The sequence below is a fragment of the Mytilus trossulus genome, chromosome 6 (assembly GCF_036588685.1).
Source record: "Mytilus trossulus isolate FHL-02 chromosome 6, PNRI_Mtr1.1.1.hap1, whole genome shotgun sequence".
In the NCBI taxonomy this organism is placed as follows: Eukaryota; Metazoa; Mollusca; class Bivalvia; order Mytilida; family Mytilidae; genus Mytilus; species Mytilus trossulus.
In genome coordinates this window covers 47,448,249-47,461,983 of record NC_086378.1, presented here as the reverse complement: position 1 = coordinate 47,461,983, position 13,735 = coordinate 47,448,249, and the positions used below count along the sequence as shown (strand labels likewise).

Below are 13,735 nucleotides of genomic sequence, written 5' to 3'. Positions count from 1 at the left end.
AATTCTAGCTAAATCTGCAACAAAGCCCATTTACAGTTACTTGACCTTAACAGAGATGTGATGGAATAACAAGAAAATAAAACTAAAGTCGCGTCTGGCGTACTAAATTATAATCCTGGTACCTTTGATAACTATTTACACCACTGGGTCGATGCTACTGCTGGTGGACGTTTCTTCCCCGAGGGTATCGCCAGCCAAGTAGTCAGCACTTTGGTGTTGACATGAATATCAATTATGTGGGCATTTTTATAAATTTCCTGAATATAAAATTTTCGAAAAACTAAGGATTTTCTTATCCCAGGAATAAATTACCTTAGCCGTATTTGGCACCACTTTTTAAAATTTTGGATCATCAATGCTCTTCAACTTCGCACTTGTTTGGCTCTATAAATATTTTGATATGAGCGTCACTGATGAGTCTTATGTAGACGAAACGCGCGTCTGGCGTACTAAATTATAATCTTGGTACCTTTGATAACTATTAATTGTTGTCCTGTTCAGTCCAGCTATCTAAATTTTACTGTCTCGAGTGGAGAAATTTCGTTACATACTTGTTGCAGTTTAGGAATCCTTGTTCCGTATTCATAAATAAAGGCAACAGTAGTATACCGCTGTTCAAAACTCATAAATCCATGGACAAAAAACAAAATCGGGGTAACAAACCAAAACCGAGTGAAACGCATTAAATATAAGAGGAGAACAACGACACAACACCGAAACGCAACATACACAGAAACTGACAAATCATCAGACAAGACACCACGAGAATAACAAATATAACATGAAAACCAAATACATGAATTTGGGATAGACAAGTACCGTGCCACGTCTTATCTCAAAAATAAGAGAAAACACAAACGACTCAACGTTAAAATGCAATACACAGAGAAACGAACAATAATATAACAATGACCATCTTCCTGACTGGGTACAGGACACTTTTAAAGTGAGAACATATCTGAAAAATACTATAAAAAATACTATAAAAATACTATAAGAATACTATAAAACATATTGACAGCAAATTTCAGAAATTATTTTTATTGATTGCAGTATTTTACTTATAATTCAATAATCATTCATTTTAGAAGTCAAAAGAACAAAATATCAGTTTCATTTAATTTGTTGTCCCATAATACATGGTAAGTCTTTTTCCAATATCCCGTTTTGCTATTACAGTCTTCGAATCATCATTTCAGTAGCTCTCAGTGAATAATGAAAACCTTTCCAGTCTTTCCAAATAATTCCCCCCCAATGGTTTGATGGCGTCCTGTTGAAAAATATTCCATTGAGATGACTATGGAAACAGGTTCTAAACCACCATGCACCATTTGAAAGTGCGGCACAGTTCTTATCTATATATGGATCATTGTCTCTGTCAATGGTAGTGAAAGGCATTCCATTGTGGTAGTTCAAGCTGTCCCCTTCAATGAAAAATATTGTTGTAAATAATAGGTATTTCTAACTGTTGTACATTTTTACTCTTGTTTTGTAGCTTTTTGTCAGATATTCGGAATCCTTAAGTTATGTAAATATAGTGTCAATAAATAAAAATATTTCCTCGCTAACCAAAACAAAACCACAACAATACTGAACTCCAAGGATAATTAAAATCGGAAAGTTCCTAATCAAATAGCAAAATCAAATAATATAACACTTCAAACGAATGCACAATAACTGTCATATTCCTGACTTGGTACAGGCATTATCAAATGTAGAAAATGGTGGATTGAACCTGATTTTATAGCGTCAAACCTCTTAAAGTCAGTTTTGAAAATCTTGAAATTCTTTTTTGGTTTGTAATTTATATACTATCAATTGTAAAATTCTCTCAAGTAACTTCTATTTCAGATAAAGGCAACAGTACCATACCGCTGTTCAAAACTCGTAAATCGATGGACAAAAAACAAAATCGGGATAACAAACTAAAGCTGAGGGAAACGCATTAAGTAAAAGAGGAGAACAACGACAAAACATTAAAATGTAACACACACAGAAGCGGACTAAGCATTAGACAAAATCCGATGAGAATAAAAAATATAACATCAAAACCAAAACAGAGGAGCGAAAATCATCCAGATATTGTTATAGGTTTTTACCATTAGTTTACGCTATAGTATTACTTATTTCAAAATAAGAAAATCAATAACTTTAGATTTTAAATGAATTTGACAGGATTGATGACTATAGTTTTTTAATATGATTTTTTTTTTCAAATATTGCATTCATTAAATACTATGATATATCAACGGGAAGTTGCAATTCTGACAAATATTATCACAGTTCAAATGGTTTTAATATTACGAACTTATTTAACAAAAAGTAGATACCAATAAGTAGATACTAATCACTTTGCTTATTATGCTTACCAGCACTACCACTGTAACCGTAAACATTGATTTTGTACTTAGACGTTTCATTCCCGATGTAGAAATGTTTGTATTTAGCATGAGCTTGATTGTTGTCAAAGTCAACGAGACCTATAAGCAGTTCATATCTGCCTTGTGACGTCAAGGTGTGAATCTTGTCATTCCCTGGAATTGAATAGTGCTTAAAATGTTATCTTTCTGGTTTATTTATATAGACATCGCATAAGAATAAAAACATGTGATAATTAGGGTACATCAGTCAATAGTTATCAAATGTACCAGGATTATAATTTAGTACCCCAGACGCGCGTTTCGTCTACATAACACTCATCAGTGACGCTCAAAACTTTCTTATAATCCTAATCATTATTTAAACAAACAAATTTGTGACGAAGAAACACAAAAAAGCATATAGATAAAGCACATTAGCATACATTTGTTATGCAACGATACTTGTTTCAGATTTTGTTATGATCTTTGCGTGTTCACTAAACAAGGTTCAATACTTTTAATCAATACATACTCACCTAACCAAAATTCGCGTTTAAGTTTTCCAAATCCTGTTTTGTATTTTTCCCATCCTTCAATGAAATTAAGATCACCACTCTCTCTTCTTTGTATAACCTGATGAAAATGTATTATGTTTTCTTAAAGTATATACATTCTTCTATTTTACATATGCTTTATTGTCCTATTTCAAAGATTAATAGTTTGAATTGAGCATTAAATTTAAAATATCAAATATATGATAAACGTATTAAACTAAACAAATAAGTATCAGTCCCTTTGTATAATAATGCTGAACACAAGAACCTCGCTCACCTCTTGATTTTCAATTAAGAAAAATATGACTTGGTATCATTGACTTAGTCATTGGAAATGCTGAATTTACTTGTGGGTATATTGTGGTTTTACACTAGTAATTGTGGGGCCCTTTATAGCTTGTTGTTCGGTGCGAGCCAAGGCTCCGTGGTGAAGGCCGTACTTTAACCTATAATGGTTTACTTTTTAAATTGTTATTTGGATGGAGAGTTGTCTCATTGGCACTCACACCACATCTTCCTATATCTATATATGTAATAAGTTTTGCAAACGACCCAAGAATATCTATCCTGGTAAAGAATGATGATAAAATAGAGAAAAAGTAGGATATACTTTGGTCATCGTGTTAATCATTTATATTTCAATAAAACAGGGTTTATTTGGGTACTTATCCAAATTATTCTAATTCTCCTAGATAAAGGAGGATGACTTTGCGTAAGTGTCTTTCTCGTTATTATACAAAAGGAGACAACCAAGAACCCTAATGCCATTGTCAATACCATATTAGCTCAACCGCTATACAACATATTGAAATGACCTAAAGTAATTTATAATAATAGTCCTGAACATTGTTGGCATAGTTTAAAACATAGTAGGTAAAAAAAAAGAGGCATAAATCGACTAATTCAGGTCCGGAAAATGTATCATTTTTGCACATCGGATTGATGAAAATGATAGTTAGTCTTATTCAAATGTGTACAGATTGTGGAAATCGGAGAAGAAAGTAAAAAAAATCAATTGTCATGACTTTTATTTGACTTTTTTTATGGATAACTGCCAATATGTTTTCGCCCATTACGTAGTTATACGGAATCATTGCTCGGTATTGAAATAGTTATTTCTCTTGAAATTAAAACGCCTCGGTTCAATAAATTTTTTTTATTGCATGTCTTTGCAACTGAAAAAGATATCTTAAATATTCTAAACGAGAAGGTCAAAATGAAAATGAAATGTGTTGTACCTAACCTTCTTACAACAGCCAGGCTTGATACTTTTTTTAGACTTTGCACGCATACTATGCAGCAGAAGAAAAACATATCATGGATTCATATCTAGTATACATACAGTCCAACCACCATGATCAACTTTCATATCACAATAAACATCGAATTCTTCTGCATGGTCTGGTTTAATCCTGTAGATACCATTTCGGGAATCCTTTGGAAGATCGCTACAATCTCTTATATCTAAAATATTATCAAAACACCAATTAAAGAATTTAAGACAGAATGAGACTACTCAAGAATTCAAAGAGGAGCGAGGCAGGGAATGACTTCGTGATTATCGTCTTTTATTTTGTTCATAATATGGCTGACAGTATATAAAATAGGAGTGGCATTTAGATCGCAAACGGTTCCGATATACATACATAGTAGATATTTTTCCTCCACCAATATTCTGATTTTCTGCAGATTGTAAGCAAAATGCATCGGATCGTAAATATTTAATTGTGTATTATCATGATTATAGATAAGAAAATCTATTATTTTACCTCATTCGCAATTACAACAGAAAAAGAAAAATAGCGATGGCTTAATTTCAGTTACGTAATGGATGAATAAGCATGATGAAATGTTGCAGAACGCCATGAATAACATAAACGGTACCAATTCGATCGCACTTGATGCGGATTTTGACAATCAATGTCTCGTCAGTGAAGCTTGACGTCATCAACAAATTTTGTTAACGTATTTTTTTTTAAAGATTCATTCAATACGGGTACATATCTTACTGCACAAGCTGAAAATTTCAACAATAAATTGAGGCCAATATATTTTAAATCTAAAGTTTAATTCAATCATTGTGGAGTATTTAAGCATGACAAACTATATGACAAATTATCAAATTATACAAACAAAATGCCAGTTTTTTTGTTTAATTTACAAAAAGAGGATAAATGGAAATTTGTCCTCTACCCAGAATTACCTAGATGCAATAATTGAAGTTTATACACTTGATCTTTGAATAAAGTATTACAATATTTTGTTTTGAATTCTACATGTAGTGTTATATCCAAGCTACAAATGTAGATGGAGTAATTGCCTACTTTCATTTTTTTTTGCTAGCAGTGAGCAGATGAGCCATCCAATATAAAAAAAACTTTTATCATAAAACATTAACAAATTGATACGATATTCCCATGCTTGCATTTCCTATCATGATTTTCTTGATAGAGGGTTACTGCTCAGAAGGAAGCTATTAAACCAAGAGTTCCAAATGGTGAACTTGAAATCATCCCTTCGTAAATTTTACGGACGCCATCACGAGTTGGTTGACCGTTATGGAATAACCGTTTCACAAATGATATCGGATATGATCCTTACGTCGTAACTACAATCCCCTTCCCTTTCATGAATTTGACCTACCGAATTAGACTATTTACCGGATTTGCAATCACATAAGCAACACGACGGGTGCCGCATGTGGAGCAGGATCTGCTTACCCTTCCGGAGCACCTGAGATCACCCCTAGTTTTTGGTGGGGTTCGTGTTGTTTATTCTTTAGTTTTCTATGTTGTGTCATGTGTACTATTGTTTTTCTGTTTGTCTTTTTCATTTTTAGTCATGGCGTTGTCAGTTTGTTTTAGATTTACGAGTTTGACTGTCCCTTTGTTATCTTTCGTCCCTCTTTTAACAAAAATACCATTTATAAAACCTAATTCAAAAAAATTTACAACGATATAGAATATTATTGGTAATGCAAACTCATTGCTTTCATAATTATCAAAGGTGACAGGATTATGATTAATTACACCAGACGCGCGTTTCGTTTATCTTAGACTCATCAGTGACGGTCACGTCAGAATATTCATCAAGCCAAACAAGTACAAATTTGAAGAGTATTGAAGATCAAAATTTTCAAAAGGTTTTGCCACATACAGCTTAGGGAATCTATGTCTGGGATAAAAAAATCCTTAGTTTTTCGAAAAGTTTTGTAAAAAGGAAATTTATAAAAATGACCACATTATTGATTTTCATGTCATCACCGAAGTGATACCCTCGGGGACGTAACGTGCACCAGCAGTGGCATCGACCCAGTAGGGTAAATAGTTATTAAAGGAATCATGATTATAATTGAATACGCCGGCGCGCGTTTCGTCTTTGTAAGACTTATCAGTGACGCTCATATCAAAATATATATAGAGCTAAACAAATACAAAGTTAAAGAGCATAGAGGATCCAAAATTCCAAAAGGTTCTGCCAAATACGGATTGGGTAATCTATGTCTGGAATCGGAAAATCCTTAGTTTTTTCAAAAATTTCAAAGTTAAGTAAACAGGAAATTTATAACAATGACCACATAATACTCATTATGCATTATTAAGAGATTAAGGATGGTTTCTGTTTTAATAAATATTTTTTTCTGGTATGATGGAGACAATATTGCTAACGTTGAAGTTGAAAAAACATATCATTCATTCAATAAAATGAAAATTATTCCAAATAAAATAATTAATGTAACTCATTAATTTGCTTTCAAACTGTATGATATGCAAACGCAAAGTCATAACCTAAGTGCAGAACAGAAACATTTCTGAAATTGTTATATAAAGAAATCTTCAGGAACAAAAAGGCAGCAAAAATTACAAGCATTGATTGCTTTGTCTTCAACAAGCAAATTGAAAATGTGGAATATTAAGAACAAAAAAATGTCATATTTATGTCACCCGATCGACAATATCGGGTGACATATTGCTATTCCTCTGTTTCTTTTTCCCTTTTACTATTTATTTTTCCCACCTAATTCTGTCCGCCTGCTTTCCCAGAGCAAGGAGAACCAATCAGTATGATGGTGCATTATAACAAGAAACCCTTTCTTTCCAGTTGCAATGCAACTTTCGACCAAAAAAATGGCTGCCATCACTATGGAAACGGAAAATTGGAGTTAGAGGAATTGTTTTAGAATGCTTAACCTTAAAATATTTGAATTTTAATACAATGTCGGTGCCCACTATATACTGCTTTGGGATGATTTTGGCAATCAATTTTCAAAAATATGGAAATTCTCCAAATTTTATAAAACTTCACAAAAACGATCAGCAACAATGGTAGATGTGGAATTTGGCGTTGGAATTTCGAAAATGTCTGCCGTTACCATGGAAACTATGCAAAACAGGTCAAAACAGTCCAAAACAGAGTGGCATTTACTTTTTTAAAATGGTAGGTCAAATTGATCGAATCGATGGTATGGTCCATCCATTGAACCAATGTGGTATATGCCATTAAATTTTGGGAATGGTCTCTGTTGCCATAGAAACCATCACAAAAGTAAAAAATTTCAAAAATTTCAAAATGCTCTAAAACTGACGAAACTTTATATGATTGTAGACTGGCAAGTCTGAATGAATTTTTTGAGAATGGAATTTCCAAAAATGGCCACCGTTGTCATGGAAACTGCAAAGAAGTCAAACACTTATAAAGTGCTACTTGATATTATGATTTACTTCGGTACTGGCATGAAAATACGGATTTTTTGTGTTATTAAAATTTGCTGTTACAAATATTAGAAATTATTATAAATTAAGGAATGTATCTCCCTCATGCAAAACTCTGGTTCCTTTCACGAACTTGGCTATACTTTTTGAACCTTTTGAATTATAGTTCTTCATCTTTTATATAAGCTTTGGATTTCAAATATTTTGGCCACGAGCATCACTAAAGAGACATATATTGTCGAAATGCGCATCTGGTGCAGGAAAATTGGTACCGTTAGTTTTATTACTACCACTGGGTCGATGCCTCTGCTGGTGGACTATAAGTCCCCGAGGGTATAACCAGCCCAGTTACCAGTACTTCGGTACTGGCATGAAAATACAGATTGTTTATGTTATTAAAATTTGCTGTTACAAAATATAAGAAATTATTATAAATTAAGGAATGTATCTCCCTCATGCAGAACTCTGATTCCTTTCACCGACTTGGCTATACTTTTTGGACCTTTTGAATTATACATGTTATAGCTCTTCATCTTTAATTTAAGCTTTTGATTTCAAATATTTTGGCCACGAGCATCATTAAAGGGACATGTATTGTCGAAATAAGCATTTGGTGCAAGAAAAATGTTACCGTTAATTTTATTGATATTATTGTTAACTGGCAAATAAAGATGAGACTTTTGCTTTGAAATTTTCAAAATGCAGTTGCCATGGACGCAGCAAAAATGTGAAATTTTCTAAAATGCTCTGAAATTTTACAGAATGAAAAATTGTCATGCGTATATGTGCATTCATTGTTAAACAATTTTGAAAAGGCTGCCGCTTAGTGGCAAGTAAGGAAAGGGTGACATCCGCAATTTTAGTTAACATTGTTGTTTTTTTCGGATGTACAAGTCGCCATCATAGTCGATGATGCGTGCAACAAAAACTATGTATGAAGAAAGAGGAAAACTTAACCAATACTATGTACACATTTATTTAATTCGATTAAATCAATAGTGACAATAACTTTCACATGATGTATAGTTATGTAACCCTGACAGAGGTCTAGTGACATATTGTTATTGTTCCATTCTTTTTTTAATTTATAATCTTTCTTATTATTCCACACTTTTTTGTTACGACTATTTCTTGAAAATGAATGGACCAATGATGATGTAACTAAACTATAATGCCAACCCCCATGTGCAGGTGTGCAATCGGGGGTTGGCATTTCCAAGATAGCTACCGTTGTCATGGACACAGAAATAATGTGAAAAATCTTAAAGTCTTCCAAACTGAATAAAACTTTGTGGAAATATTACTTGGCATGCGAAGACATGCAATCCATCTTTGGAATTTTCAAAATGGCCGCCGTTGCAAAAGAAACAGTACAAATATGAACATTTTCAAAATGCTTTAAAGTTAACTTACTGAAAACTAACACACTGACAGTGATGTATATATGTTAAAATTGTTGCCACTTAGTGGCAATTGGCGGACCAGCGTGACATCCGCTATTGCTCGCAATGGCAATTCTAGTTATACTTACATTTGCAACATGGTCTTTCATTGCAGCATTTGCCATACTGTTTCCACCCTGACCCCAATGTCTCATTACACGCGAAACCTCTTCTTCCGCATGTACCATTTGACGTTCGGCATTTTCCAGAAAGAACTGAAAAGTAAAGTACTTCGATCAAATATAGCATGATTTACTTTGACATATACAGTAAACAATAAGGATATAACTATACATAATGTCATTGCATATTTCTCGGAAATTCAATAATTAACCATGTCGAATATACATGTAGGGCACACATAGAAATAGTTTTTTAACGAACAAATTGATGTGTTAGATTGTGAAGTATGATTTATCATGCATGAAGGTTACCTACATTTTCGAGATGATCGTATCTCTGCTTAATTTTTTTTAAATTAGTTCTTCTTGAATGCAAAACATTTTGATTGTTCTCATGCCAACCTAGGAAAGTATAATTGAAAAGTTTTGTACAGATATTTAGCTCAAAATAAATATTGATGTTATCGTTGTGAAACAAATGTGGTTATCCCCCAATAATTGAAATAATTAAAAAAAGGTAGATTATTGTGTTAACATGGTTGAATAGCTGTAACATGGAAGCTTCTATCATCTGGCTCTCGAAAAAAGAACTCCTGATTAGAATAAAAGGACTGTACCTTTAACATATTAAGAGTTACTAGTAGCTTTTACACGTTATAGAACTACAATGTTGTAGTTAAAGAGGGAGGCTAGAACCGCATTGACATTTAAGAATCTAAAACCCAAAGTCCCATGCCAAAACTTGAAGAATTTATATCACACCTGGCTCTTGAATGGGTTCATGTTGCTCAATTTTTTTATAGCTGTTTTGTGTTCTATTGATTTTCTTTTTTTCGTATTTTCTTTTTGGCATGCTAGAAAGTTTGTTTCCGCTTATGAGTTTGAAGTTCCTGATGGGATCTTTGATCTCTCATTTAGCAGCCTGTTTTTTTTCATAAACCTTAACGTTAAGTTAATAAATGTTCATGGTAAATAAAAAAAAATCAGGCTAAAAATAGGTTGCACTTGTTAAATGGATCTTTAAGTTGAAAAATATTTATTTATAGTGGATTGAGAAACAAGTTTTGAAACAATTAGTAATCCCTTTCCATTTTTTGGGTGTGAGTGCTTACTTGTAACGGCATTATCCTGCTCTTTTTTGAAATCTACAAGGGTGTATTTAACGTGCATAAAAGGGATATATCTCTATTTAAACTCATGTCAGCCATTCATCGTTCCTTTTCGATGGACTATCATCGTTTCCTTACTTTTTAAAAAAAAATTTCAAGACCGTACTTACAAATGGGCTCAATGGAGAGCCAAAATCCAGTTTCTGAAATTTTCATCCCGGAACGGAAATCGAATCAGGAACTTTTGTGTGAGTCAAGAAGTGCAAGACTATTTAAAAAGAAGAGCCGTGTGTCTAAAAGGGTGGTCATTTAATAAAATATCTAAAGTCAAACATTGAAGGTCGCAGCGGAAACCTTAGTTCCTTGATTAAAAATGAAAATACTACTTTACCTTTCACAGTAATAGTTAGATATTCGTTGATTTCTATTTTTGCGAAGTTAGTCATACTAGAGAGCATTAAGCAGCCTCGAATCATTTATTTTACGCAAATTCGCTACTTACAGAAATGAATTTTAAGAAGGGATAATACTTCCATATAGATTAAAACCCCAAACATTAATTTAGATCTACTATTACAGAAATTAGGTTCAATCAAAAAATTATGATTTAGCTATGTGCTGCAGGGAAAACCAAGTGCAAAGTAATCTAGAATTTGGGACTTGATTTGACCTCTGCCCCGATTTATCCGTGAAGATATCAGCATTGAACCAGAAAAAACAAAAAATTTAGGGCAGTCAATACAACAGTTTAAGACCTTGATTAGTCATTGACATTCCGTATTGAAAAATGTCTATGCCATTAACTCTGACGAATACTTACTGCCGCCATGAGACACACCAAGTGTGCAGAGGATGATAACAATCGAACAACAAAACTTCATCATATGGCTGAAATTCAAAAAAAGCGATATGAATTCTATATTTTAGGTTGTTAAGAAAGTACCGCGAACCAGAAGTAAGCACAGTGAGCATATACGCATTTATTTCTTTATTTTGAATACTAATGTGAAGTTAAAAAAAAATACAGAGCTGTCACCAAAGTCCCATTGTACAAAAAAGAAAAAACACAAAATACTGAATATAAGGAATGGTGTAGCAAAGCACTTTCAAGTTGTAAGCATTGAATTTGTTTATTGTTTTGCCTTCGAATCATTTTAATCACTAGCATCATCTTTAACTATGTTAAAAGGGGAAGTGGGTAACCGGGCGTTTTACATTGCCATTACATCGGACTGTCGAAAATGCAAATGTTGAAAGTATTTAACATGTTTAAATCACCTCTAGTTTCGTTAAAAATGGATTCGTATTGATCATGTTTCAGTTAAAATTTTGTTCCTTGTAATGCTCTATCTTTATAACGATTTTAGTCTTGTCTATCAAAAACGTTTCCGCAATTTAACATTTCATATTCTGTAAAGTTTATTGGTAGGGAAATGTCCGAATATGTACACATTTGGTATGTGTTTTTGTTAGGTATAACCCAATTACTTGTTTCTTGTTATGTATTATTAAGAAATATTAATGTTGTGCTAAATCAACATAAACTACTTCATAGCAGTTGTTCTATAACGGAAATGTAACAGAACCAGATATGTGCTTGACAATGGACCTACACAATGCCACATAAGAATATACATTTGTTTCTAAGCTTTACACAACGATGCCATAGAGGTCGATTTAACCTTTCCATACACCTGAATATGACTCATTGCAAGAAACATTACTATACGAGGGCTGTGTCGGAATCATTTCAGCTTATTAATCGTATTTTGTTTTCGTCTCATTTGTGCGTTACATTAATTTTTTAATAATTAATATTACATTATGTTTTAAATAATTACATATAAAGAGGGTTTCAAACAGCTAAAGAACTCATTGAAAGTTCAGAAAGTAATGCATCTGCTTCACGGGTATTAGAGAGAGAGAGGATGAAAAGGTAACAATCGACCAAATAATTCATCAAAACTAGACAATACAAGGTAAAAAATAATTTAAAAAAATGGACAAACATTACATAGCGTTTTACTGTCTGGTCAAGACTAGATAAATTGTTTAAGAAAAGTAAAAAGTAATATCACAAAAATACTAAACTCAGACAAAATTCAAAACGAAAAGTCCCTAATTAAACGGCAAAATGAAAAGCGCAATCATATAAATCAAATGGATGACAGCTGTCATATTCCTGACTTGGTACACGCAATAAAGTTTTCATTAAACATTGGATATCTTTGCCGTGAGTGTCTAAAGCTCTCGGTAAACAAGAAGAGCTGACAATTGTCTGATGGAATACTTCTTTATTACATTTTAAGTTGTATTAAACACATTCTAATAACTAGAATATCGTTTGTATTAAGAAAGTAATTCATGTGCAGAGGGCTTACATAGGCTATGCTTGTTGACCAATCCAATTCAATTTATTTGATTAAAATATTGTTTAAACTAAAATGATTAATAACTTACCACAATGTGTATTGAAGACCTGTAGATAGATAGATGACTTTTAAAATGAAGTGTCTTATTAAATAGCAAGTTAAATTAAAGTGCTCGGTGAATGTTCTCCCAGGTTTACAACACCGATTAGTGACATATGTTGTTTTTCATTCTTAATATTGACTGATTAATTAGATATTTTCCAACGTGCAACATTCTTTATTTGTCATTTAACACTTCTTGATCGATAATGTAATTACATCAGCAAATTTATGATAGCAAATAAGACAACTCTTCACAAGAGACTAAACAAGAAATTAACCACTAAAGGTGACATAGGGCCTTTAACAATGAACAAAGCTCATACCGCATAGACGGCTATAAAAGATAGACAAATAGATAACCATTTAAACGAGTACACCAACGGCCTTATTTATGTGCAAAATAATGAACGAAAAAAAAAAACCACAGCATCAAACGACAACCACTTAATTATAGACTATAGACTTGAGACGGTCATATACAAAATGTGTATGCTTATAAAATTTGAAGGCTCCAAGCCTTTCATATCCTGGGACAGTGATGTAACAGTATAGCCTACGATAAAAAATCAGTTGAAAATGCTTAACTCATCAGATGGATACAAATAGAAATACTTCTAACAAAACATAACGTGGATGTGGACGGGTACTTATACATCCCATAAATAAAAAGACCCTTAAACCAGATATGATACTAGTAGAACTCTCAGTTACTGAAAAGAGCGGAGACATGGTAGAGCAACAACTAATTAAAACTTTTATGCATATAAGTCCATCTTATCAAACAGTACACATCCAAAATCAGATGGATTTATTTAAGACGTTAAAAACAGTCCGAGGAAAATATGCGCTTGTACAATGTCAAACAGATATTGAAAGATTATTTAGTCATGACCTTGAATATGCATATATCAATAAGATTGAGTTTGAATGAAATTTACTGAGTTTGAAATCATTGTTAAAAC

General features: G+C 32.7%; 1 protein-coding gene across 1 annotated transcript; it reads right to left on the bottom strand.

The window, feature by feature from the left end:
- Window positions 1-1,035: 1,035 nt before the first annotated feature.
- On the bottom strand, window positions 1,036-12,853 carry LOC134723467 (fibrinogen C domain-containing protein 1-like). The gene is made up of 7 exons (XM_063587073.1): window positions 12,760-12,853; window positions 11,120-11,187; window positions 9,158-9,283; window positions 4,257-4,378; window positions 2,897-2,993; window positions 2,370-2,534; window positions 1,036-1,424 (listed from the first exon to the last, which is right to left on the bottom strand). The coding sequence occupies exons 2-7, from the start codon at window positions 11,181-11,183 to the stop codon at window positions 1,174-1,176; spliced, it is 825 nt and encodes a 274-aa protein (XP_063443143.1). The 5' UTR covers window positions 11,184-11,187; window positions 12,760-12,853; the 3' UTR covers window positions 1,036-1,173.
- Window positions 12,854-13,735: the final 882 nt, after the last annotated feature.